The sequence below is a fragment of the Chlamydomonas reinhardtii genome, chromosome 9, assembly GCF_000002595.2.
Source record: "Chlamydomonas reinhardtii strain CC-503 cw92 mt+ chromosome 9, whole genome shotgun sequence".
Taxonomy (NCBI): Eukaryota; Viridiplantae; Chlorophyta; class Chlorophyceae; order Chlamydomonadales; family Chlamydomonadaceae; genus Chlamydomonas; species Chlamydomonas reinhardtii.
Genome location: NC_057012.1, coordinates 4,554,792 through 4,576,320, shown reverse-complemented (window position 1 = coordinate 4,576,320; position 21,529 = coordinate 4,554,792). Strand labels below are relative to the sequence as shown.

General features: G+C 62.7%; 4 protein-coding genes across 4 annotated transcripts; 2 read left to right on the top strand and 2 right to left on the bottom strand.

Moving 5' to 3' along the window:
- The first annotated feature begins 131 nt into the window (after nucleotides 1–131).
- CHLRE_09g396289v5 (uncharacterized protein) lies at nucleotides 132–6,647 on the top strand. Its single transcript, XM_043065796.1, has 12 exons — nucleotides 132–260; nucleotides 401–2,087; nucleotides 2,293–2,389; nucleotides 2,602–2,719; nucleotides 3,120–3,255; nucleotides 3,494–3,543; nucleotides 3,804–3,858; nucleotides 4,114–4,235; nucleotides 4,453–4,726; nucleotides 5,044–5,168; nucleotides 5,444–5,545; nucleotides 5,810–6,647. Exons 2-12 carry the CDS (start codon nucleotides 516–518, stop codon nucleotides 5,907–5,909), a joined length of 2,751 nt encoding a protein of 916 aa, XP_042921277.1. The 5' UTR covers nucleotides 132–260; nucleotides 401–515; the 3' UTR covers nucleotides 5,910–6,647.
- A 1-nt stretch (nucleotide 6,648) lies between these two features.
- On the bottom strand, nucleotides 6,649–15,971 carry CHLRE_09g396252v5 (uncharacterized protein). Its single transcript, XM_043065795.1, has 18 exons — nucleotides 15,869–15,971; nucleotides 15,653–15,709; nucleotides 15,153–15,269; nucleotides 14,733–14,788; nucleotides 13,916–14,019; nucleotides 13,346–13,418; nucleotides 12,939–13,031; nucleotides 12,206–12,247; nucleotides 11,869–11,961; nucleotides 11,494–11,613; nucleotides 10,307–10,478; nucleotides 10,081–10,148; nucleotides 9,611–9,695; nucleotides 9,010–9,125; nucleotides 8,620–8,733; nucleotides 8,243–8,317; nucleotides 7,852–7,935; nucleotides 6,649–7,394 (listed from the first exon to the last, which is right to left on the bottom strand). Exons 1-18 carry the CDS (start codon nucleotides 15,894–15,896, stop codon nucleotides 7,347–7,349), a joined length of 1,545 nt encoding a protein of 514 aa, XP_042921276.1. The 5' UTR covers nucleotides 15,897–15,971; the 3' UTR covers nucleotides 6,649–7,346.
- A 1,180-nt stretch (nucleotides 15,972–17,151) lies between these two features.
- On the bottom strand, nucleotides 17,152–19,541 carry CHLRE_09g396213v5 (uncharacterized protein). Its single transcript, XM_001694647.2, has 6 exons — nucleotides 19,454–19,541; nucleotides 19,279–19,369; nucleotides 18,816–19,076; nucleotides 18,481–18,696; nucleotides 18,132–18,263; nucleotides 17,152–17,962 (listed from the first exon to the last, which is right to left on the bottom strand). The coding sequence occupies exons 1-6, from the start codon at nucleotides 19,501–19,503 to the stop codon at nucleotides 17,837–17,839; spliced, it is 876 nt and encodes a 291-aa protein (XP_001694699.1). The 5' UTR covers nucleotides 19,504–19,541; the 3' UTR covers nucleotides 17,152–17,836.
- Nucleotides 19,542–19,711: 170 nt separating this feature from the next.
- CHLRE_09g396176v5 (uncharacterized protein) lies at nucleotides 19,712–21,517 on the top strand. The gene has a single exon (XM_043065792.1). It carries the CDS (start codon nucleotides 20,006–20,008, stop codon nucleotides 20,231–20,233), a length of 228 nt encoding a protein of 75 aa, XP_042921275.1. The 5' UTR covers nucleotides 19,712–20,005; the 3' UTR covers nucleotides 20,234–21,517.
- Nucleotides 21,518–21,529: the final 12 nt, after the last annotated feature.

The window sequence follows — 21,529 nt, the reverse complement described above, 5'->3', positions numbered from 1 at the left end:
CACCCGGAAAGCAGCGCAAGCGTCAGCAAAAGCTGTGGGCGAGACCTCCACAGAGCGCTGTCTGACTGCCAGCAACGACATCAGGGCGTGTGTTACCAACAGAATAAATAAGGTCAGGTGTTATTTCATGTCCCAACACGCAATGAGACCTGGCAGTTTGGTTTTGCGTTGATAAACTTCATCCGCTGCGATCCATAGCCTACGCCGGCGCTTCAGTTCTGCTTTAAGCAAAGTTTCATTGGGCTTAAATAAGTTTGAAGGTAGTTAGGGAGGAGGAGCAGCAAAGCGCTGGTCAATCGAGTGCGGCTTCGCGCGCGAAACATGATGCCAAAGTACTGCGTTGATGCGTGGTGATCACCTTATTTCAATTTTGTGACTCCCATGCTCCCGTTGACTGCAGGCCGGTGACCATCGGCAGCCCGCCACGAGCCCCCTTCCAACCCTGGCACTTCTCCGCTCCTGGAAACCTTGAATGCGCGCGGCTCTTCGACCATAACATAGCGGTTTCCTAAGGTATGAACAGCCACAGCTGGCGAAGGCAGTTGTCCCCGGACGCACACGCGCCATGGGCACTCACAGCTAGCGGCCTGGCATGGTTTGCTGGAGCCGCCCGTGCGCCCAGCCCCTGCCAACTCTCAGCGCAGCCAAGCGAATCGCAATCTCAGCAGCAGCATCTGCCGCGAGGTACAGGACGCGAACGCACAGAACGAGTTCTGACGCACCACCGGCCGCGGAAGCCGGCGCTGCGGCCAGGGTCGCTGCTGCACTCTTGCGTGCTGTCGCTGCTCCTGCTCCTTCTGCTTCCGCCCGGGGCACTGGGCGCTAGCGCGCCCGCGGGCGCGGCCCGGGGCCAGCGTAGCCGCTTGTTTGGCGCTGAGGGCCGCATGCTCCGCACCGCGGTCGGGCACTTGCAGCAGAAGGCACACAAGCAGCCACCACAGCTCGGGGCATCTGTCGACGCTGCTGGCATACGAGTGCCGGGGAGGGGCTTGCGCCAGGCCATGCAAGCCGGAACCGCAGGGGACGCAACAGAGCAGCAGCAACAGCCGGCAGTAGCCGACCAACAAACAGCGGCTGACCGCCAGATGACATCAGCAGATGCCGTGCTGGCGGCACTGCGGCGCTTCGCCTATCTTGACGGAGCCGCCGCATCCGAAGCGGTGGCCGCGGCGGAGGCCGAGGCTGGCGGCACCGGCATCGCCCCGCCCGCCCCCGCCGCCTCCGGGGAATCTGGAACCGCGCAGCAGCCGCCTCCGCCACGGCGGGCGTCGCAGCTGCCGCAGCCTCGCAGCGTCATCTTGAGTCACCTGCGTCACGCCGTCGCCATGCCGTCAACCACCAAGCTCCGAGCCGTGCTGGAGCTGCGCAGCGGCGCCGGCCGCTGGCTGGCAGCTCACACCGCCGCTTACGCCGCCCTGAACGGCTCCTGTTTAGGCGCCTGGGCCGCCGGCGCCAACGCCTTCCTGGAGGTCATCCTGCGCCGCCACTACGGCCTGGAGCTACAGCCAGTGGCAGTAGCAGCGGCGGCGGGCGCAGGAGGAGGAGGAGGAGGAGAGCGTGGTTTGCTACAGCCAACGGCGGCAGGCGCGGGTGCGGATGCGGATGCGGGTGCGGGTGCGGACGCTGCACAGCAGGCGCAGCAGCAGCCGCAGTCGCAGCAGCAGTCCCGACGGGCGACACTGCAGCAGGCCGCTACCGTCGGGGTGGTCACAGGCGCGGTGCCGGGCACAGCGGCGGTGGCGCCGCGCTTCCGGACCGTGCCGGCGGCAGCCATGGCGGCCACCGCCGCCAGCGGGGGTGCAGGCGGTGCCGTGCGCGGCAACGCCGGCGGTGGCGCCATGCAGGCGGCCCGAATGCCGCTGGCCCCCGCACCCGGCCTGCCGCTGCTGCGGCGTGTATTGCTGTCTCAGCTGGTGGCGGCATGGCTGACTGGGGACGTGTGCGAGTCAGACCTGGGGTCGGGGGCAGCAGGAGCAGGAGCAGGGGCGGCAGCAGGGGGGGCAGCAGGGGCAGGGGCGGCAGGAGAGCCAGGCGAAGCGGGGGCCGGTGCTGCGCCTGCTGCACTTTTGGCACGCATGTTTGCGCTGGTGCGTGTATAGGTCATTTTCATTTAGCAGCAATCTTTTTGCAGCAACCTTTTTGCAGCATCATATTTGTCGTCTTGGGGTTCGGAGTGGTTACAAATCCGCAGCTTCCGCTTCCCGCCTCTTTCGTGTCCCTTTCACACACACACACACACACATACACATACAAATGCTACACATCAGCTGAACACTCATGCCTACCCCGCAGCTGTACGCAATTCACCGCCAGTCTGTGGAGGCGCGGGGCGTGTTGCAGCACCTGCACATCAGCAAGAGCGGCGGCACCAGCTGGGGCGAGGCGGCGGGTGAGGCGGATGCAGGAGAGGGGCCACCTTCACGGACTGCCCGAGCTGGGCTGGGCAATGGTCTTATGGGCATTTCCCGCCTTCCTCTGCTCTTCTCCCCCAACCAACCCAGCCCCACTCTCATACCAATCACCCTCTCCCGCCAGCATCCCATATTCCACGCTCGCGCCCACGCCCCACGCCCACCTCCCGGCGCCGCCACCACGCCGCAGGCGCCAACGGCTGCGTGTCGCCGCCCACGCTGGGCAAGCACGTGCGGGGCTTCAGTGACGAGTGCCGCTGGATCGACATGCCCGCCTACCTGGCCGTCAGCAGGGGCCACCGCATCCTGTGAGTGCGTGTCCTGCACAATTGCAAACGGCAACAGGCGGCGTGTGTGTGTGGGCGGGGGGTGCGGGGGAGGGAGTTATGTGCCCGAGCCTAAGAGGTCTAAACAGTCAAGGCATCGGGGGGGGGGGGTGCAGGGGTGATGACTGTGTCTGATGGTGCTGCGGTTTGGCGTGCGGTGGAGCGGGCGACCGCGTCGTTCGCCCCCTTGACACACCTACACACGTACGCTTTCCTCTTTTCCCAGCGCTCCGTAACACAAGCTGCTGCCGTACTGTGGTACACGAGCGACCCGCGCACTTCCTACCATGTGCTCCTGGGCCTTGTGGACGCCCCCTAGGAACACACACGCCTCCTGACACACGCCCCGTGCCGGTCCTGTGCACGCACGCCACCCGCGCAGGTGGGGCCGCTGGGGTATGGTGGAGCGGCCTGACACGGCACGAACGTGCCGGCAGCGCTTCGCGGCAGTGGCAGCGCCTGACGCCGGCTATAGCTTCATCAGCAACGAGTACACATTGCTGGCCGGGGATGGAGGGGTGGGTGCAAGGGGAGGGATAAAGCGGGGATGGGGGGCAAAGAGGGAGGGAAAGCTTTGTCATTTCCCAGGGATTTTCTTCCTGTTGGAACGGCCGTCCAGTCGCATTGTGTCTTCCGCCATGTTGCCTGTTTCTGAATCGTGGTTACCAAGGAGATGGGGGGGCGGGACAAGGACATGGCACGGTAGCGCTAACTCTCTGAACCCCCGGGCCCCGGAACACATTTGCACATGCGCAGATGTACGACGCGCACCTGTGTCCCCAGTTTGTGAACGTGGTCACTGTCAGGTGCGCAGAAAGGGCCGGTGGCGGCTCGCGCAGCAACAGCACCTGCCGTACGTGCCCACCAGCTCCGACAGTCTCAACGGCCGGGGGCGCTGCTTGTGCCTGTCATGATTGTGTCCACGTCGTCGGCGGTGGTTGGGCGCCGCCCACGTGCCCAACCGCCGCACTACATCGCGCCAAACCAGCCACACCACACCGGCTGCACCACAACGCGTCAAACCGCACGCATCATACCGATGATCCTCCTCGTGCGCGCACCACAGGGAGCCGCTGCGGCGCCAGCACAGCCACATGCGCTTCATGCTGACGCTCATAAAGGTGACCGGTCGAGTCTTGGAGAGCGCAAGAAAGGAAACGTGTGTGTGTGTGTGTGTCTGCGCGTGCGTGTGAGGGCACCCGGTGCGTGTGTCATGTGCCTCGACACACCGCTATCTTCTTTCACCTACCAGTACCCATCCGCTACTCCACACTACTCCGCTCGCTCCACCCATTCTTGCGCTACCGTACTCGCCCATCGCCTCCCTCCCTCCCTCCCTATGTGCCGCTGCTGCCGCTGCTGCTGCTGCTCCTCAGGCCTACTGGCTGAAGCGCAACCCGGACGACGGCGAGGACGTGTTCCACAACGTCGTGTGCGGAGCCAACGCCTCCTTCGTACGACAGCTGGCGCCGCCCGTGGCCGACAACTACATGCTGCGGTGAGGGAGAGGAGAGGGGATGGGAGGGGAGGGGGCCATGAGGGCGCTTTGGAGGACTGGAATATCCCTTACGTCTCTTTGCACATCACTGGCCACGGTTGGCTGAATTTGACACGGGAAATGACGACCCCTACCCCCAACTCAGCCCCATCCTTACCCTCCCTCAATCCTCGTAAATAATCATGAATGTAACCCCCACCCACATCCGGCGCCGCAGCTCCTTCCTGGGTGAGCGCGGCTTCCACAGCCCGCTCGGCACCCTGGGACCGGAGGCGGTGGCGGCGGCGTCCGACCAGCTCTTGCAGTTTGATCTGGTGCTGGACCTGGACGCGGTGGGAGGCGGGGGCAGCAGAGGAGGAGGAGAAGGAGGAGGAGGAGGAACAGGAGAAGGAGGAGGAGGAGGAACAGGAGGTGGTGGAGGAGGAGGAGCAGGTGGCGGGGCGGCGGCGGTGATGGCGTTGGGTCTGGGCTGGAACGCCACGCTGGCAGAGGTGAGCGCCCGCAAAAGGAGGGAAACTGTACGTGTGCGTTACCGTATGTGGTGGTGGGAAGGGGATCGGATGGTGGCGTTGGGTCCAGTGCCGCAGTCGGCCGCGCGCCGTGTGTGGGGTCGGAGCCGGCAGGGCGCCGGCCAAGCTTCCCGCAGCCACGCAGCCACACGCCTCTTGACCCCACTCCGCTGCATCGGCACAACCCGACCCACCTGCCCTAGCCCCAAATGTTGCCCTCCTCTCCCTCCCCCTCCTTCTCTTCCTTACCTATGCCCCCCTCTGCCCCCCTGTGTCGCCCACTGCCCCCCCCCCCGCAGTCCCACACGCTGGCCACGGACTCGCTGCACTACCACCGCAAGCTGGACTACCGCACCTGCCACCCCGCAGATGAGGCGCTGAGGGAGATACGCGCAGCGCAGGGGCCAGACCGCCAGTTGTACAGGTGGGAATGTGTATGCGTGTGCGTGCGTGTGTAAAGCAAGCACAAGGGGTCAAGACTGTGTAAGCCAATGCGCAAGCAAGCAGCGTGCGGCTGTGTGCGCATGTGCGCGTGTATGTATGAGGCCAATCCTGCCCCGAAGCACGTACCTCGGCGTCCCAACGTCCAATATCACTGCCACCCCATCGCCATCCCCCTCGCCACCTTACCGCCTCCCCACCGCCACGGTTCGTGTCGTCGTGCTTGCCCCCATCCCGACCTCCCCTCCCCTCCCCCAGCTTCGCCCGGGTGGTCAACCAGCTGGATGTGATGTGGCTGGAGGCGGCGGCGGAGCTGACGGCAGGTGTGGCGCCGGCAGCGGACACGGCCGGCCTCATGAGGTGCGTCAAGTCAAGCGATGACATGCTCCCTATAAGTAACACGCACACACATATGCACACACACACACACACACACACACACACACACACACATCGAAGTCTTGTGCAGTCTCGAACCCATACCGGACCTTCCAAGCACAGCGCACATGCATGCACACATACACACACAGTCCTGAGTACCGCATCGCATACACGAGCGTTTCCTTTCCTTGTGCTTTAGGATACCGTACACACACACACGCACACACACACGCACACGCGCAGGTGCGGCTGGCTGCACCGGGGCGCTAACGGCTCGGCATTGGCGGCGGCACTGGGGCCGCAGCGGCTGCAGCACTGGCTGCACCCGCTGATGGCCGCATGAGGAGCTGGCGGGGGCTGCGGGCAGTGAGGGTGATAGAGCAGGAGGGGAAGGGCAGGAGAGTTGGGAAGGGGTGCTGGGGCTTGTGTGGTGGGTCGTGGGGCAAAGTACGAGTGTGCGCGCGAACGCACAAGCTTCGGGGCTGCCGTGATGTGGCATGAATGCAACATTCATACAGATGGTACCGGTATGAAGGTCAGGGCATGTTAAGCATATGCATCGTCTCCTTGTGGGTATGGATGTGGTGTGGGGGTGGGTGGAAGACGGTGTTAGGTGTGAAGCTCTTGTTATATCTGCATGAGGGGCACATGAGGGTGGTTGCAGACATGGCCTTACGGACCAGCATGAGCGAGACTGGTGCGTGATTGCGTGTGCATGCATGCGTGCGGTTGAGCCCCCCCCCCTGGCGGTAGACACGTGTCGCAGCTGTAGCCGTGGAGGTAGACACGTCCACGGCGGTAGACACATGGGATTTTGAACCGCGCTTCTATGGAGTGTAGACGTTTTGGCGCAGGTTTGCCGGTACGGTATTTTCGGACGTCTTGGGGGTTTGGGGGCTTGCCCCTAGGAGTCTGCTGATACGCCTGACAGCCAGTGGCCAAGTGGCCACCCCTTTGCCCTGGCCAAGGCCATGTGTTTTCGTGATACGTACATGCGGTACAGCTCAGGGGTACAGCTGCAATCCATTTGACGCACGCGGTGCGGCTGCTTCCACACGCGCTGGGGCGGATGCGAGACATGCAACCAATCTGATTTACAACCCAAGGGTGGGGTGCCTCCGTGGGGTGCCCCCGTGCCGCCAACTGCCAAGAGCCCAGCCCCTCCATCCCACAGCGCGCCTGCATCCGTGCGCAGCTGACAGAGCCAGTCAGCCCGCCAAGGCGACAACCAGGGACCACAAACCGGCATGATAGCATGCCACATGCAAATCGCATGGACGCCTATGGACACCGACGGACCTTTTCACCTCCTCCATATATTCATACCTCCGAGCAACATGCACACTCTTGACGCAACACCACAAAAAGTCCGAATTCTTGACACGCACTGCATCCCGCCGCCATACAGAGCATGGCGACGTCATTCTATACACGCCTTCCTAGCCGGGCGCGTCACGATCTGGACACACACAGGACAAGAAAGGTGGCTCTCCCTCGAAAGGAAAAAACAAACACACAGGACAAAGCCCATCCTCGGAGCAAAATGGACTCGAGCTTTTCCCTGTTGCAGACTCAGCGGCCCGGCTCTGGACAGCACAGGGGCCCGCCATGCTCAGGAGCTGTTGTGCGCAGGCCCTTGCGCCACTGCTGCTACAGCCGCTGCTGCGGCTGCTGCTGCTACTGCCGGAGCTGCCGCGGCTGCTGCACCGGGCACCAATGGCACGGCGGGCCTCCGCTGCTGCAGGCCTCCGCTGTTGCAGGCCTAGCGGCGCGCCGGCCTCTAGGCGGGCTTGCGGACCTGGCGGCTCACCGTGCGCATGGTCACGAACTGCGGCGGAGGGCGAGGGGAATTACATTCATGATTAATAAGGAAGTGGCAGACGGTGGACCATCTTCGGGGACAGGGAAGAGCGGCGGCACCGAGGTCGGCATACAATGGTGCGACAGAGTGTGTGCGTGTGTGTGGGGGGGGGGGGGAGGGCTACGTGGCTGTGCGTTTGTCCTGCCGCTGTCCTGCCCCCTTTGTCGTGGCAGCAAACCCCAGGCCCCCACCCCCACCCGTTGTCCGCATCCCGCCGCCTTAACCATCTATACCACAAAACGCAGATATGACGGCACGAGTCTGAATTGGTGAGTCTCCGCAGCGACCCGCCCCCTTCGCCGTTGTGCTCCTGCTCCCCCTGCCCTCCCCCCGCTCCCATCATCTCGTCTTGAGTAATCATGAATGGAATTCCCTCCCCCTGCCCTCCCCCTGCCTCCCCCCCCCCTGCTGCCCCCTCACGCACCTCCTCGGCGGCGCTGGGGTGGATGCCCACCACCGAGTCCAGCTGCTGCTTGGTGGCGCCCACCTTGACGGCCACAGCGAAGCCCTGTGCCGGGTGGCGGCGGCGTGGTTGGAGTGAAGCTGGGGGTTCTAGCCGTCCATGCAAGACGGAGTACGGTAGTTGCATCCTTAGGCAAGTGATGGGGGGGGTTAGTTGGGCAGGGGCAGGTAAGCCACCAGCTGCAGGCATACACATACACACATACACGCCGCCCTCCCCCGCCGGCTCTCGGCCCCGTCTTCGCAAGCGACTAGTCGCGCCTGGAACAAACACTTCGATGCCCGCCCCCACAAACCCGCCCCCGCACACCCACCCCCAACCCCCACTGCCCCCAACCCCGCTAACCCCTCACCTGCATGATCTCCGCCGCCTCCGCGCCAACCATGTGCATGCCCACGACCTTCTGACTGGCGGCGTCCACCACAATCTGTTTGCGTGTATGTTTGTGCGTGGGTATGTTTGGATTGTGTTGGGTTGTCGTTTGTGGATTGGAGAGGAAGAGGTAGGGAGTACATGGAAGGTAATAGGTGCAGAGCATAGGAAAAGAAAGGACGGTACTGTGTGAGCAGTCCGTGTACATCAGTAATTACCATCAGGCGTCGCCGCGCCGCCCCCCGCGCTCTGGGTTCTGGGTTGACAGTGGTGTACTTTGGGATTGGAATGGACTACCCCACCCCGTCTTCAGTGCATCCTGTACCGCTTTTCCACCCCCGCTCCCCACACACACACCTTCATGAAGGTGCGGATGGGGCTACCGCTGATGGTGTTGCGCATGGGCTTGAAGCTGGTGGTGTAGATGTCCACGTCGCCGTACTTCTCAGCAGCCTGCTCCTCGCTGTAGCCCTGTGTGGGGGGGGGGGGAGGCGGGGTTGGGGGTTACAAGAAGTGGAGGGTGCGGGGAAGAGGGCGTGTGTATGTGCGTGTGCGTGCGCGGGGAAATTGGGTCAGACAACACAAGGGAAGGGGAAACGCAAAACTGTGCATGCGAGGTGCCCGGCGTCGGCCCTGTGCTTACACACACACACACACACACACACACACACACACACACACACACACACACACACACACAGAGCAAGCACGCGGTTTGGCTCTCTTGGTTCACGCGCACGCACTCACCACGGTAGCAATCTCGGGGTTTGAGAACACGGCGGAGGGCACTGCGAAGTAGTCGGGCACGGTGGGCGTGTTGTGCGCCACCGACTTGGCCACAGCCATGCCCTCCATTAGGGCCACTGCGAGGAGGGAGTGTGTTTGCGGGGGGGGGGGGTTGCAAGGATGTTTGGAAAAGCGGTACAGGATGCACAGAAGACTGCAGACGAATCCCCGGGGGGGGTGGGGTTGGATTTGTTGCAAACCCGACGAAACCAAGACCCAGCGCGCCTGCAGTGCGCGGGGGTTACAGTCATGACTAGTCAAGGAAGTGGTAGATGGTAGACCTGTGGGGGGGAGAAGGTTTACATTCATGACGAAGTGAAGGTATAGCCAGTGCAGCAGGCGTAGGTGGGGATTAATGGATGGAGGGGATCCGAGGGAGGGAGGGTTGAGAGGTGGAGAGAGGTTTGCTGTTGGGGACGAGGGGGGAAATTCGACGCCAGGGCCGGCCGGCGCTGATGCAGGACATGGTGGTGCTCCGCCACTGCATGCTGGAACCACCAACCAACTGACCAACCACCAACTACCCAACCGCCCGCACGTGCGCCCGCCGTGAGTCACGCACCCGGCGTGAGCTGGATGCGGTCGATGACGTCACCCACGGCCCAGATGGACGGCACGTTGGTGCGGCAGTACTCGTCCACCAGCACCTGCGGCGTGAGCGTGTGTGTGGAGGCGTGTGGAGGCGTTTGGAGTGATGACCTTACAGGCGTAGCTAGGAACAGTAGTATAGGGGGGGCAGTGGGGAGGAGGCCGCACGTCCACCATTCGGCAGGTCATCCACGCATCCTCGACGTCAGGGGCCGAGCATATACCCGTTGGACAGAAACCAGCGAGCGTTGTGGCAGCAGCACTTCGGTGCACTATTGTTGAGGTGTAGAGCATTCCCGGAGCTATAGCAAAAAGCAAGGTGTATATGCACGCAATACTCCGGCGTATGGCCGTGTCACTGCATGGTGTTTGCCCCGTTGGCTGACCGGAAACCCCGGACATCACAGCATCGACAACTACACATGCACAGAGACGCGACCTCACCTGACCCTTGCTGCCCATCTTGACGCCCGCCTCCTCCAGCCCAAGACCCGAGGTCTTGGGCACACGGCCTGCACGAGCGCGAGCGAGGCAGACCTTGTTTGCGCGAAAATGACTGTGCATGCGCCTAAAGAACCCCAGACTTCGGTCGGGCATGGAGAGAGGCACGAACAAATAAGCTCTCTCAAGCAACCAGTAAATTTAAGCTACAAAGGAAGAATCATCTCACCCGTGGCCATCATGACTTGGTCCAGGTCGGTGAGTGTTGAGGTGGCGCCGTCCGGCCCCTTCACCACCAGGCTCAGCTTGCCGTTGGGCTGCTTGCTCACCGACACCGGGTTGCAGCCGGCGTGCAGGTGCAGCCCCGCAGCCGCGTACTGCTCCGCCGCGAACTTGCGGACCTGGGGGGACCAGCGTGGGGGCGTAAGAGGCGCGTGCATGTGTGTGAGTGTGTATGTGTGTGTGTCTTCGTGTGTGCAGCTATCAGCACTTCACACTGCCCGCTTTCCGAAGCTCCCGCTGCTCTCTCCCTGCCCTCCCCCATGCTCTCCACTGGCCTCACCATTCACGGCTCTGACCTCGCATCCACGCCTCGCATCCCCCCTTCCCCTCGCCCCCTCCCTTCCTACCCCTCCCCCACCCTCCCCCTCCTGAACGGCTAACCCCCCCCCCCTTAAACGTTTGCTTTAACGCCCCCCTTTTGGTTTGTTCACTCCCTTCTTCAGAGGAACGGCTACCCCTCCCCACTTGTGATGTAATTCACTCCGTCCTTCACACGAACGGCTAACCCCCCCTGCCTGCCCCGCCCTTCCTCCCGACTAACCATCCCTGCATCTGGGTGCCCCCTCTGCGTGCGGGGCATCCAGGCTGGCAGTGCCTGTGGGGAGCCGTACGCGGCCCGCACACTGCCCAGCACCCCGTCATCTCTCCCCTAACCGGTCCCCATGCCACCCACATCTACCTCTTAACCCTTGCCTCACGCCCTCTCTGCCTCTTTCGCCGCCTGGGCTTGTGTGTAGTCTTGTCTTTGTTATCCCTTCTTTATCCTACTGCCGACACGCCTCGGCCCTTTCACTGTGCCTTGCCCTTCCGATTTTTGCCTTGCCCCTTTCCCACATGTCGTGCTCCTGGCCCGACGCTCCCTGCCTGGCGTCGGGGCTGCTTTCCTGGTCGCCAGGTAAGTCGTGGGTTTTGCTTGTCGCGTCCGCGTGCCTGTCTGCTGTTGTGCGCGTCACCGAGCCCGGGCGGCGACATTTATCGCCGGCGCCGCTCGCCCTGCTACTCCGCGACGCCTCGGCCCACATCCCATAAGTATTATCGCTCGCAACTAACGCCTCTGCCTGCACTCCCGTTTTCGTTGGCTTTGGTTTAGTTTGGGCTGGTATTTACAACCCCCCCCCACACACACACCCGTACCTCTTCGTCGAACCCGCGCAGGGGCAGGGGCTGGCGGTACACGGTGTGCACCTCGGCTCCGAAGCGCGAGAAGATGCCCGCGAACTCCACAGCGATGTAGCCACCGCCCAGCACAGCAACCTGCGTGAGGCAGGGTGTGTGTCATTAAGAGTGTTCGTTGCATTGGAAGCGTGCGATGTGTGTGTGTGTGTGTGTGTGTGTGTGTGTGTGTGTGTGTGTGTGTGTGTGTGTGGCGTTGTGTATGTTTGCGGGGATCTAGTGTCACCACCTCCTTCATGGCTCCTCCAGCCCAGTCCAGCGCAGCCCAACCCACACCACCCCACCCCAGCCCACCCCACCCCAGCCCAGCCCAGCGCCCGCCACTCCCGCTCGCACCTTCTGCGGGCAGGCGGGCAGCTCCAGCGCCTCGTCACTGGTGATACACAGCTCGGCGCCCGGGATGTCCAGCTTGTGTGGCTTGCCGCCCACCTGTGCACACACACATACACACACACACACATACACACACATCGTGCGTGTCAGTGAGCACCAGGCAATCAAAGCGTGTGTTGGAGAGCGGGCAAGGAAGCGGGCGCCCCTGTGTGTGTATGCACGCGCTTGCCTCGTGGCTTCCATTGGAAACCCCGCCGCTGCGCCCTGCAACGGAAAACTCCCCCCGTCGGAGCACACGCGCGGCCTTACCGCCATGAGGAACACACACACGCGGCCTTACCGCGATGAGGATGTTCTTGGCCCGGTAGCGCTTGCCGTCAACCTGTGGTGGCGGTGGTGGGTTGTTGGGAGGGGGAGGGGGCGGCGGCGGCGCGGGGCGGGGCGGGGCACTGAGCCAGGCGCCCAGGTCGTGCAGGGAGGCGGTGGGGGTGGGGGTCGGGGTAGAGGTGGAGGCAGCACCAGCATCGGCTGTAGCAGCGGCGCTACTGCTACTGCTGGTGTTGGTGCTGGTGCTACTGCTGTCGTCTCGAATGTAAGTCACCTGCCCAAGAGGGGGCGGGCGGGCGGGCAGCGGGGGTTGCCTAAGTGCCCGCACCGCGCGACGCGCCGCTGCCCCGTGTCGTCATGCGCACGCACTGCCGGTATCTCCTCACCCCCAGTTCCTGGTCGAACCTCATGGCCCACAACTCTCCGCACAACCCATACACCTCCACACACCTCCACACAACCCCACGCATCCCCACACAGCCCTCCGACACAACACAGGGGGCCCTGACACGCCAGCGCCACACAGCGCTACACCCCATACAGCGCTTTGCACTTCCCAGCGGGGCCCGCCTCCCCCCCGAGTTCTTCATTCTTCATATGGATGGCTACCCCCCACCCTGCTCCTGCCTCCCCTGCTGCCCCCCCCCCCCCAACCACTCCATTCTTCACATAACTGGCTGCCCCCTCCCCTGCTCCTCCCCCCCTGCTCCTCCCTCCCGCCTCTTCCTCCCTCTCCCCCGCCTCACCTCCACAGTGTGTGCGTCCACCACGCGGCCGCGCCCCTCCACCAGCTCCACCTTGGCGTTCTTCAGCGTGTTCTTGTACGCACCATTCAGGCGCTGCGTGGGCGGGCGTGGCAGTGCGAGAGCGTGTGAAGCAGCGCATTGGCTTTATGAGAGCGCGTGTGGGTGTGTGGGCACGAGTGTGAATATGGGAGAGCGGCACCAGCGGCACACAGCGGGAAGTGGGACGTATGCCCATCGCAGTCGTGTCCGTCACCGGGCGCAAACGACGCGTCAAAGTCCCGAGGTGCTTGTCGGCCTTCGAGTGCCTCGTCATTGGCCCAACCCCCCACCCGCTCATATTCAATCCCCCCCTTCCGCCTACCTCCGCCCCTCGCCGCCCTCCCCCCAAGCCCGCGCCGCGCACCTACCTGCAGCTCCTTGCGCTTGGCCTCAATGAAGGCGGTCCAGCTGTGCGTGGCGGCGCCAGGCGGCAGCGTCCAGCTGGGGGGCAGGAGGGGTTGGGGGGAGGGTTGGGAGGAGCAGCAGCGGCAGCAAGGGTAAGCGGGCAGGTCAGGGCGACACAAACACTATACACACACACACACACACACACACAAAAACCCCATGCACACTTGTGCTCTTTAATACACATGCACATTCGCAGGGTAGAGGTAGAAGCGATAACAAGCGCAAGCGGGCGGGCGATGGGCTGGATGGGTGCTGCCGTGATGGGTGCTGCTGCACACATCCATGCAGACGCCGGCCGCCCTTGTAACCCAACCTCGCCTCAACAAATTCCCAGCTTCCTCGCCTTGGCATATCTCTGCCACCTCCCCTTCACCTCTCTGCCACCTCTGCCTCCCGCCCCCCTTGACCGAATCTCCCCTCTCCTTCCTTCAAAGCATAGGCCACGCGCTCCTCCTCGCTCTGTTGAATTGGGTTCGGCTGGTATCTACAACCCCTCTCCACCCCCCCCCCACCTCCGCCCCCACTCCCACCCGAAGCCCTGCGAGGCCTTGAACTCCTCGGCATACTCGGACGCGTACACCATCAGCTTCTTGGGCACACAGCCGCGCAGCACACACGTGCCGCCCACGCCGCCCTGGTGGAGTGGGGGTGGGGGGTTACATTCATGATTAATTAAGAAGTGAAGGCGTAGGCAGGTACAGTAGCATAGTAGACGCGTTGTTACCGATGTCCGTGAAGTCCAGCGGGGGGTGGGAGCGGGGGTTTGCAAGGATGGTACAGACAAGTGGGTGAGCGGGAGCGGGGGTGAGCGGGAGCGGGGGGTGGGGGGGGGGTGTCGTGCCGCGTTGTGCGGCTTCGGGGCGGGGCGGGCGTGGTGAGGACGGCAAGAACGACAGCCAAATAACCACACATACGGACATACCGGTACCGCAATGCCCCTTGTGCTTGTTAACAAACATACGCAGAGGCTTCACCTGCCGGTTTGGCGAGTGTCCTGGTAAGACTCTCAACGCATGGGCGGGCGCGCGCTGTCATGGTTTCCCACAACAGCACGCACGCACACACACACATACACACACACGCACACGCATTCCCTTGTAAATTCCTAACAACACATGCACACACACACACACACACACACACACACACACACACACACACACACACACACACACACACACACACACACACACACACACACACACACACACACACACACACACACACACACACACACACACATACAAACACAGGTGTGGCCTTGTGCTCTTTAACACACGTGCGGCCCACACACCCTCACATGCACACACGTGCGGCCCACACACACACACACACACACACACACACCTTGGTGTCGGAGCTGATGTAGTCAAAGGGCAGTTCGCACACAGCCACCTTGGCGCCTGCAATGTGCGCACAGGGGTACGGGGGCGACCGCAAGGATTGGGATGCCGGGAACGCCGTGTGTTCGTGTGCCTCAGCGCGCAGCGCGCCCTGCCGCCGCTACGCCAGCTGTCATCCGTCAGTCACCTAGTTACCGGCTGTGTTCGGCTGTTCCTGTATCCTCATTGGCGCCAGCGTGCGGCCTGGTCCCCCTTCCAACCCGTTGGCTCTTCCTCCTCGCTACGTGCTAGCTACACCCGGCTTGCTCCCCTCCCCTCCACTCAGGTGTTCTCAGTCCTTGTGCGGCCTCTCAGAAACCAGGTCCCAGCCCTCAGGTCTCAGACCTCAGGTCTCATGATTCATGTTACGTAACTCAGGTCTCACCATAGGACGAGGCGAAGCGCGAGCCGCGCACGCCGCCGCTGCCGGCACCGATGGTGAACAGGTCGAAGTCAAACTGCTCGCCGGCGCTGGCGGAGGCCGACACGCGCGTGCACAGGCCTGGCGGGACAGCGCGGCAGTGATGAGTCGTCGCTTGGTGGCGGATGAAGTCGTGTATGCAACTAGGTGCGAAGCAGGGGTGTTGTGCTTGCGGCATGCACGGAGCTGCCAGGGACTACGGGCGTGTGGGTGGGCCGTTCGCGCAGCCCAAGCCATGTGGGGCCTGGACGTGCAGTGTGCGCAGCCGCCCCCTCCCCCCCTCCCCCAGGAAGGCCAGAGGCCTGCAGCCACACTGCGTGCCAAGTGCTCCCGGCTTTTGCCCCCGCCGAGCGCCCCCGTCCCCTCGCATGGGTGCACACATGTCGCGAAATGGGCTAGTCGCGCTGCCCACACAACGTGCCAGCCCGAACAACCCCCCAGTCGCTGAGCTCCGCTGAGCGCACCTCGGCTCAAGCGCGCGCTTCGAGTTCCCACCGCCTTCAGACAGTGCCTGGGCAGGCCTGCGGGGCCGCGAAAGAGCCGAGGTATGCGGGCGGAATTGAATATTTGCATGGCGCCGTGTGCACAGCCGCTCAGCAATCCGGTAAATGTTACCGCAGCCCAGCAATAATGATCAGCATTGATGCTTGAGTAACTAGTCCCAAATCGCGTGCACGCACCCTGCGCGAGGTTCATGGCCACGTTCATGCCGGCTGCAACGAGGAAGGTAAGTGGGTTCGAGTAATGCCTTTGCACGTAGGGGTAAGGACTAAATTAGTAAACGTCGGGCCGACAAACGGCCGCAATGAGTGTGGCGCCAGGTTAACGCACGCACGCAACTCCCAATCCCAGCGCACCTTCGCCAGGCTTCGCCCATTCGCCCTGCTCCCCCCTCAAGATTGCACCGGCTACACGAGGGACTCCCTGACGCAGCTCACGAGCTAGCGAACACGCACTATAAGTAGGGACGCCCTGCCCGAGACCGTGCGGCGTGCCAACTGCAGCGCCGACAGCCCGCTCCTTGGCCATTTCAAGCTAGTAGGCCCTTCGCTCACGCCCTTTTCTCCCTTCAAAGCGCCACCACCTAGGCACCTGCCTCCACCTAAACGTTCAATCTTCCAGCTCCTCCTCTAATGTAAAGCACGTCAAGTGGAGCACGCTCATGCCTCTCCCGAAGAGCGGGTGCAGGCCGTGCAGCATGTTGGCACCGTTTCCTCTTGCATCCACTGATGCCTACGACGGGATTGGTATCAGAGAAAGGGGACGAAGGGGGGACAGGCTGGAGCCTGCCCCGCTTGGGGCGGATGCCCTCACACAAGCCTGATCACAAGCCTTTGTACGGCCTTTCCTGTCATTGTTGGCGCCTCCCTGCTTCTCAAGGCCCCTTCTTGTAAGTGCTTCTTCGCTGTGCATGTCCGGCCACTCCTGCCAACCCCTGCTTCGCAGCGGTCCGCACGGCCCCGCTCGGACGCACACTCCAGCCGCCCAGCGGTCCGTGCGTGCATGCTGGACGTCTGGGGCTTTGGGCCGGCCCAGGCCGGCTGCTGCTCGAGTCCGCCTGCCGATTGCCAGGTGTCTGTGTCGCTGACCTCCAGGATTCTGGAGAGCTGGCAGCGGCGCGTGGGTGTGTGATGGGACAGGGTTCAAGGCAGGTTGGCGAGGTCTGCTAGGTGCCGCGGTGAGGGGTGAACGGACAGCCACAATGCCTTGGTACGCCCGTACGCCTGGTTGGCAAGGTGTCACCGCATGGTATCGCCGCGTCTGCTACCATGCACTCCCAAGCTGGTTACGCAGCAACACCGACACGTATTGTCTCAGGTGCAGTATAGCATGCGTACCTGGTCGCGTGTGTTTGCCGGTGTGCTGCTGGCTGAGCTGACTTCTTGCTGCTGTGAGCTGATCATCAGGTAGGACAGCTTCTACAGAAGGTGACGTATGCGCTAATGTTGAGCAAGGGCGGTTCTCATCTTGGGTGTTACACGCCGCCGCAAACACGCCTCATGACTAATCTGTGCACAGGGCCTTTGCCAGCCTGTTATTGACTGAGAGCAGCGGTGCTGCCACTACTGCCAGCAAAGCGCATGCACGACGAGAAGCGAGTCGGGGAAATAGGGCTCCGAAGTGTCAGGCTACACTGGGAAAGCGGCCTTGTTTCGAGAGCCACTATGAAACACAATAATCACACACTTTTGGGCACACTGTATCTTTCTTCTCGAAAAGCCGGATGACACGGCGCTCGCACCAACCTAGCACTCCTAGACCTCCAAAACCGGCACTCGCGCTCCGACAGCACCACGGCTGTTGCCGGGCGCGCATACGGCAGGCGTGCGGCAGCGGCAACGTTTGGCCCCCGCTCGATCAACCACGCAACCTCCGCGCCCCGACCTCTGAATCCACCCGAGTTTGAGCGTCCTCAACAAAAACGCTCCAGCACTGCACCGCACACAGGCGAGCGTTTTGACACGCCGTCTGCCCGCCCGCAGCACTGCTTTGCCTACCCTTCCAATCCCGGAAGCAGCACCTACGATGTACACCCGCTAGAGCTCCTCCAGCATCCTGGCTCACGTCTCCTCCTCGCAGCGGTCGACCATGCTAAGCAGTAGCGTCCTCCTCCTCCAGAAGTGTTTATCTTCGGGGGGCGAAAGCGCTTACTTCAGCTGGGCGTACCACAGGCCGGTGACCTTGATGTCCTTGGGGGGCTTGGCGCCCAGGTCAGTGTCCGAGGGCTGGATGGACTCGAACACACCAGCGATCTCGCCGGTCACGGGGTCCACCTGTCGAGGGAAGGTGGGAAGACATTTCATCGGGGAAGTGGTCAGCATGCCGTGCGCTAAGACCATGATTCATGCAGCCTACTTTCACGACTGCCCCAGTCATTGGCGAGGCCCCCCGCTTCTCCCATTGCCAATGCCATACAGGAGACAATATGCTGAAGATGCTCACCTTGGCAACGGAGAACACGGCAGAGCCCTTCAGGGCCTTGGTGATCTTCACGTTCTCCTTCAGCAGCTCCTCGGCATCAGCGCGGGCGGGCAGAGCCACGGCGTTGTCGTAGCCGGTCGAGCCACCGCGGCCCTGTGGTGATTGTGTGCGACAGGCGGGAGGGAAGGCACGGCCGTGAGATCGGAGCTGGTATACATCACAGGCAGTATGTCCCAGGAGAGCCACCACCACACCCCTCGCCGACGTGTCACGTGTCCTTGCCAGCGCCTTCCCACTTGCCAGCGCCGAGACACCCCTTCCAGCGATTCCCAGCCAGTCCGCTCCAAAACGCCATCGCAGCAGCGCGCACCTTGGGGTCCAGGAAGGACGAGCCGCGGTACGAGGGCACCAGGAAGTCACCCTTGATGTTGTCCAGGGTGCCCTTGCCATCGAACTGCTTGATGGTGAACAGGAAAGCCACGCGCTCGCCACCGGGCAGCTGGACGGTGGTGGCGGCGTAGTCAATGCCGTCATCCTCCTTCAGCTCAGCGGAGCCGTCAGAGCCGACCTTGAACGAGCCGGACATCTGCAAGCAAAGAACCGCGAGCGATCGTCAGTCGCGACCCAACATGAACATCGCGATCTGTGCCAACACGCTTCACCAACTGAACCATGAACGATCACATTCATATCGCGAGCACTCACGGCGTCCAGGGTGTAGGTCAGGCGGGTCATGAGCTTGGTCTTGACAAACTCAGTCTCGCCACCCTTGAACTGGCTCTCCTCCTTCACGGTGAAAGAGGTGGGCTCAATGCAGAAGTTCTCCAGCTTGTAGGAGCCGGCCTTCAGCTCCTTCAGGTTGGTGGTGCCGCTCTCCAGCACGGGGCAGGTGTTGGCAATGCCGGAGCCCTTGACCTGCAGGTAGGTCAGGCCCTGAATCTCGTCGAAGGTCAGGGCGTTGGCCGACTGCGAGCACAGATCCACGGGGAGGGAGCAAGAGAGCAAGCGTTAGCGAAATAGCGCCATGTCGTCGCTCGCAAGCGAACCCCGCAGCACCCCGCCGAACGCTCGCTGCTGCGCCAGATCCTCCAGGTCCAATATTCCAAGCTTAGATCGCCGAGCTGTGGCACCCGATGCTGCTGCGCGATGTTTTGATCCAGTGTCTCACCCCGGCAACCATGGCGGTGGCCAGAGCAGCGGCAGCGGCGGCCTGGCCGACCTTCTGCGCCTTGCACACCACGGCGGTGGCACGGTTGGGCCTGCGACAGCAACGCGAACATCGGTCGGCTGATGCGCTCCTATAGTTTCCGAGTATCGACGCTAAAATATTGCATGCTGCTCACCGGGCGGCACGGACACCGGCCTTAGCGGACTGGGCAGCGCGGAGGGCCATCTTTGCTGCTGTGGTGTGCAAAGGAGAAATGGTCGACTAGCGGTTGCGGGGGACAACTCCGTAAGAGAAACAACGCGCTTCATGCCTGCCCCGACGCGGTACGGAAATTGATCTCGCTAGCCGTACAGCCCGATCGGTGCTTGCGCGCGCGGGAAGGCCAGCGAACACTCGCTGGATAGCGCGAGCAACAGACTTTATGCTGTATGGCCATAATGCCGCAGCCGAGAGCTCGCGAGAGGTCCGCTGAGGGCGCGCCCCTGGCGCAACACCTTTGGCCCCTTCACGACTTTAGGCCCCTGTGAAAGTACTATTGCTATGGTTAGCTTCCAGAGTACCTCGCTTCATACCGAAACCTTTATGTTGGGCTACCTTGGCATAACATAGGTCTGGCGCGCGAAGCCGACGGAAGGCGTGCCAGCGAGGATGTCTTTTACATAGTGTTGCCTCTAAGGAAGCTTACTGTCCTATAAACATCATATCGGACGTGGGCTGGCGTGCAAGCATGTCGAGCGCATGCACGCGGACTTTCCGAGGCGAAACGTCGCTAGCGCTCCCCATTGACGTGACATTCAGTCACGTTGATTTGAGCATGCGGGCGGTGCGCATGTCGGGAGCAGTGGGTAAGGGGGACGCGGCGTGGACAGCACACGAGCCTGGCGAGGGGCAGCGTTGGCACACGGAAGCCGACTGCTGTCGGATTGCTGTAGTCGCATGCGTGGGCCAACAATAGCATTGACAGGGTAGCACGTGGCAGCACAGGTCGTTGCTGTACGCGGCACTGCCCGATAGGGCCGCGTGGCTTTCGGGACCCAGTCAAGGGGGACTTGGGGATGGCGTGGGGGCCGTCCAGCGTGTTGGCTCTGGTCTGTCCAGCGCAGGCAGTAGTTCTAGGTGTGGTGGTGTGGCTGTAGATGGGACATTAGCCCTTGGGGTATGGCACTGGATAGATGCAGTAGGAACCGACGAAGTCACAGCAAGGGCAGCAGGCGCCCACATCAACTGCACCAGGGGTGCACCCAGCAAGTCCACCACCGCGGCGGCGACGGCGAAGGGGCAGAGCTGGCGGTCTGGGCTACGCGTGAGAGCAAATGAGGACGGAGTACGTAGGCCAGTGCGTGGTCCTGTGGCATGGCATTTCAGTAGCAAATGCATGCGGGGCGGCGGTGCATGGCGCAGTGCGGCGCGGGACAGGCAGTCTGCATCCAGCGTATGGCCAGCCACGCGTGCGCCGGGCCCTTGAGCCCATGTGTGTGAGCGAGTGTGTGTGTGTGTGTGTGTGTGTGTGTGTGTGTGTGTGTGTGTGTGTGTGTGTGTGTGTGTGTGTGTGTGTGTGTGATGGCACCATTGCAGCGTGTCAGCCTCCAGACGTCAGAGGTGTGGCCGTCGCCGTGCGGGCTTTGGAGCGGGCGAGTTGAGCACGTTGGGGGAGAGGCTCAGGTTTGGAGGTGGGATACAAGTGTTGCCAAGCCCGAAAGGGGGGTTGTGCGCTCCGTGATGGGAGCTGCCTGGCTGGCTGGCTGGCCGGCTGGCTGGCTGGGGTGGGGTGGTAGCGGTCGTGGGGGCCACGGCGGTGCTTGCCTGCGGCGTGCTCGGACGCGGGATGCGCGGGGACCGCCGCGGCTTGCAAGCGGTTGGGGTTGAGAATGGCGGAGAGAATGTGCCAGAGCCCAGCGTGTACAGAATGACGGGGATAAGCGGGATGCGTGGACTTACACCCCTTGGGCTTGTGTCACTTGCCCTGACACTGCAGTCCTAGTTCCCTCACCTTTTACGCGGTCTCGCAACATTCGCCTGAGTCGGGCTTTCAAGGCCTGCGGGCTTTGTGTGTCGTGGTCGGCTTGACGTATATGTCGATATAAGCCGCTTATAAGCATTGCACGGAGGTGGTGCATGTGTGCGCATAACCGTGTCGATGCCAAAGGGGTCCCGTGCATAAATGGTGCGTACGCGGAGGCAGGGGGGGAGCGTACGGACGGATTGAGCTTTCTGTGTCATACCCGTCCCACGCGTACCCAGTGGCGTCCGT

Coding starts and splice junctions, on each gene's coding strand:
- CHLRE_09g396213v5 (XM_001694647.2), bottom strand. CDS start 19,503: ATGGCCCTCCGCGCTGCCCAGTCCGCTAAGGCCGGTGTCCGTGCCGCC. Junction 19,370..19,453: donor GCCGGTGTCCGTGCCGCCCG/GTGAGCAGCATG, acceptor TTGCTGTCGCAG/GCCCAACCGTGCCACCGCCG. Junction 17,963..18,131: donor CCGTGTTCTCCGTTGCCAAG/GTGAGCATCTTC, acceptor TTCCCTCGACAG/GTGGACCCCGTGACCGGCGA.
- CHLRE_09g396252v5 (XM_043065795.1), bottom strand. CDS start 15,896: ATGAACGTGGCCATGAACCTCGCGCAGG. Junction 11,962..12,205: donor CCAAGAACATCCTCATCGCG/GTAAGGCCGCGT, acceptor GTGTGTGCACAG/GTGGGCGGCAAGCCACACAA. Junction 9,126..9,610: donor CCGCATCCAGCTCACGCCGG/GTGCGTGACTCA, acceptor CCCTCCTCGCAG/TGGCCCTAATGGAGGGCATG.
- CHLRE_09g396176v5 (XM_043065792.1), top strand. CDS start 20,006: ATGTCGAGCGCATGCACGCGGACTTTCCGAGGCGAAACGTCGCTAGCG.
- CHLRE_09g396289v5 (XM_043065796.1), top strand. CDS start 516: ATGAACAGCCACAGCTGGCGAAGGCAGTTGTCCCCGGACGCACACGCG. Junction 3,256..3,493: donor TGCTGGCCGGGGATGGAGGG/GTGGGTGCAAGG, acceptor GCACATGCGCAG/ATGTACGACGCGCACCTGTG. Junction 3,544..3,803: donor GTGAACGTGGTCACTGTCAG/GTGCGCAGAAAG, acceptor CGCGCACCACAG/GGAGCCGCTGCGGCGCCAGC.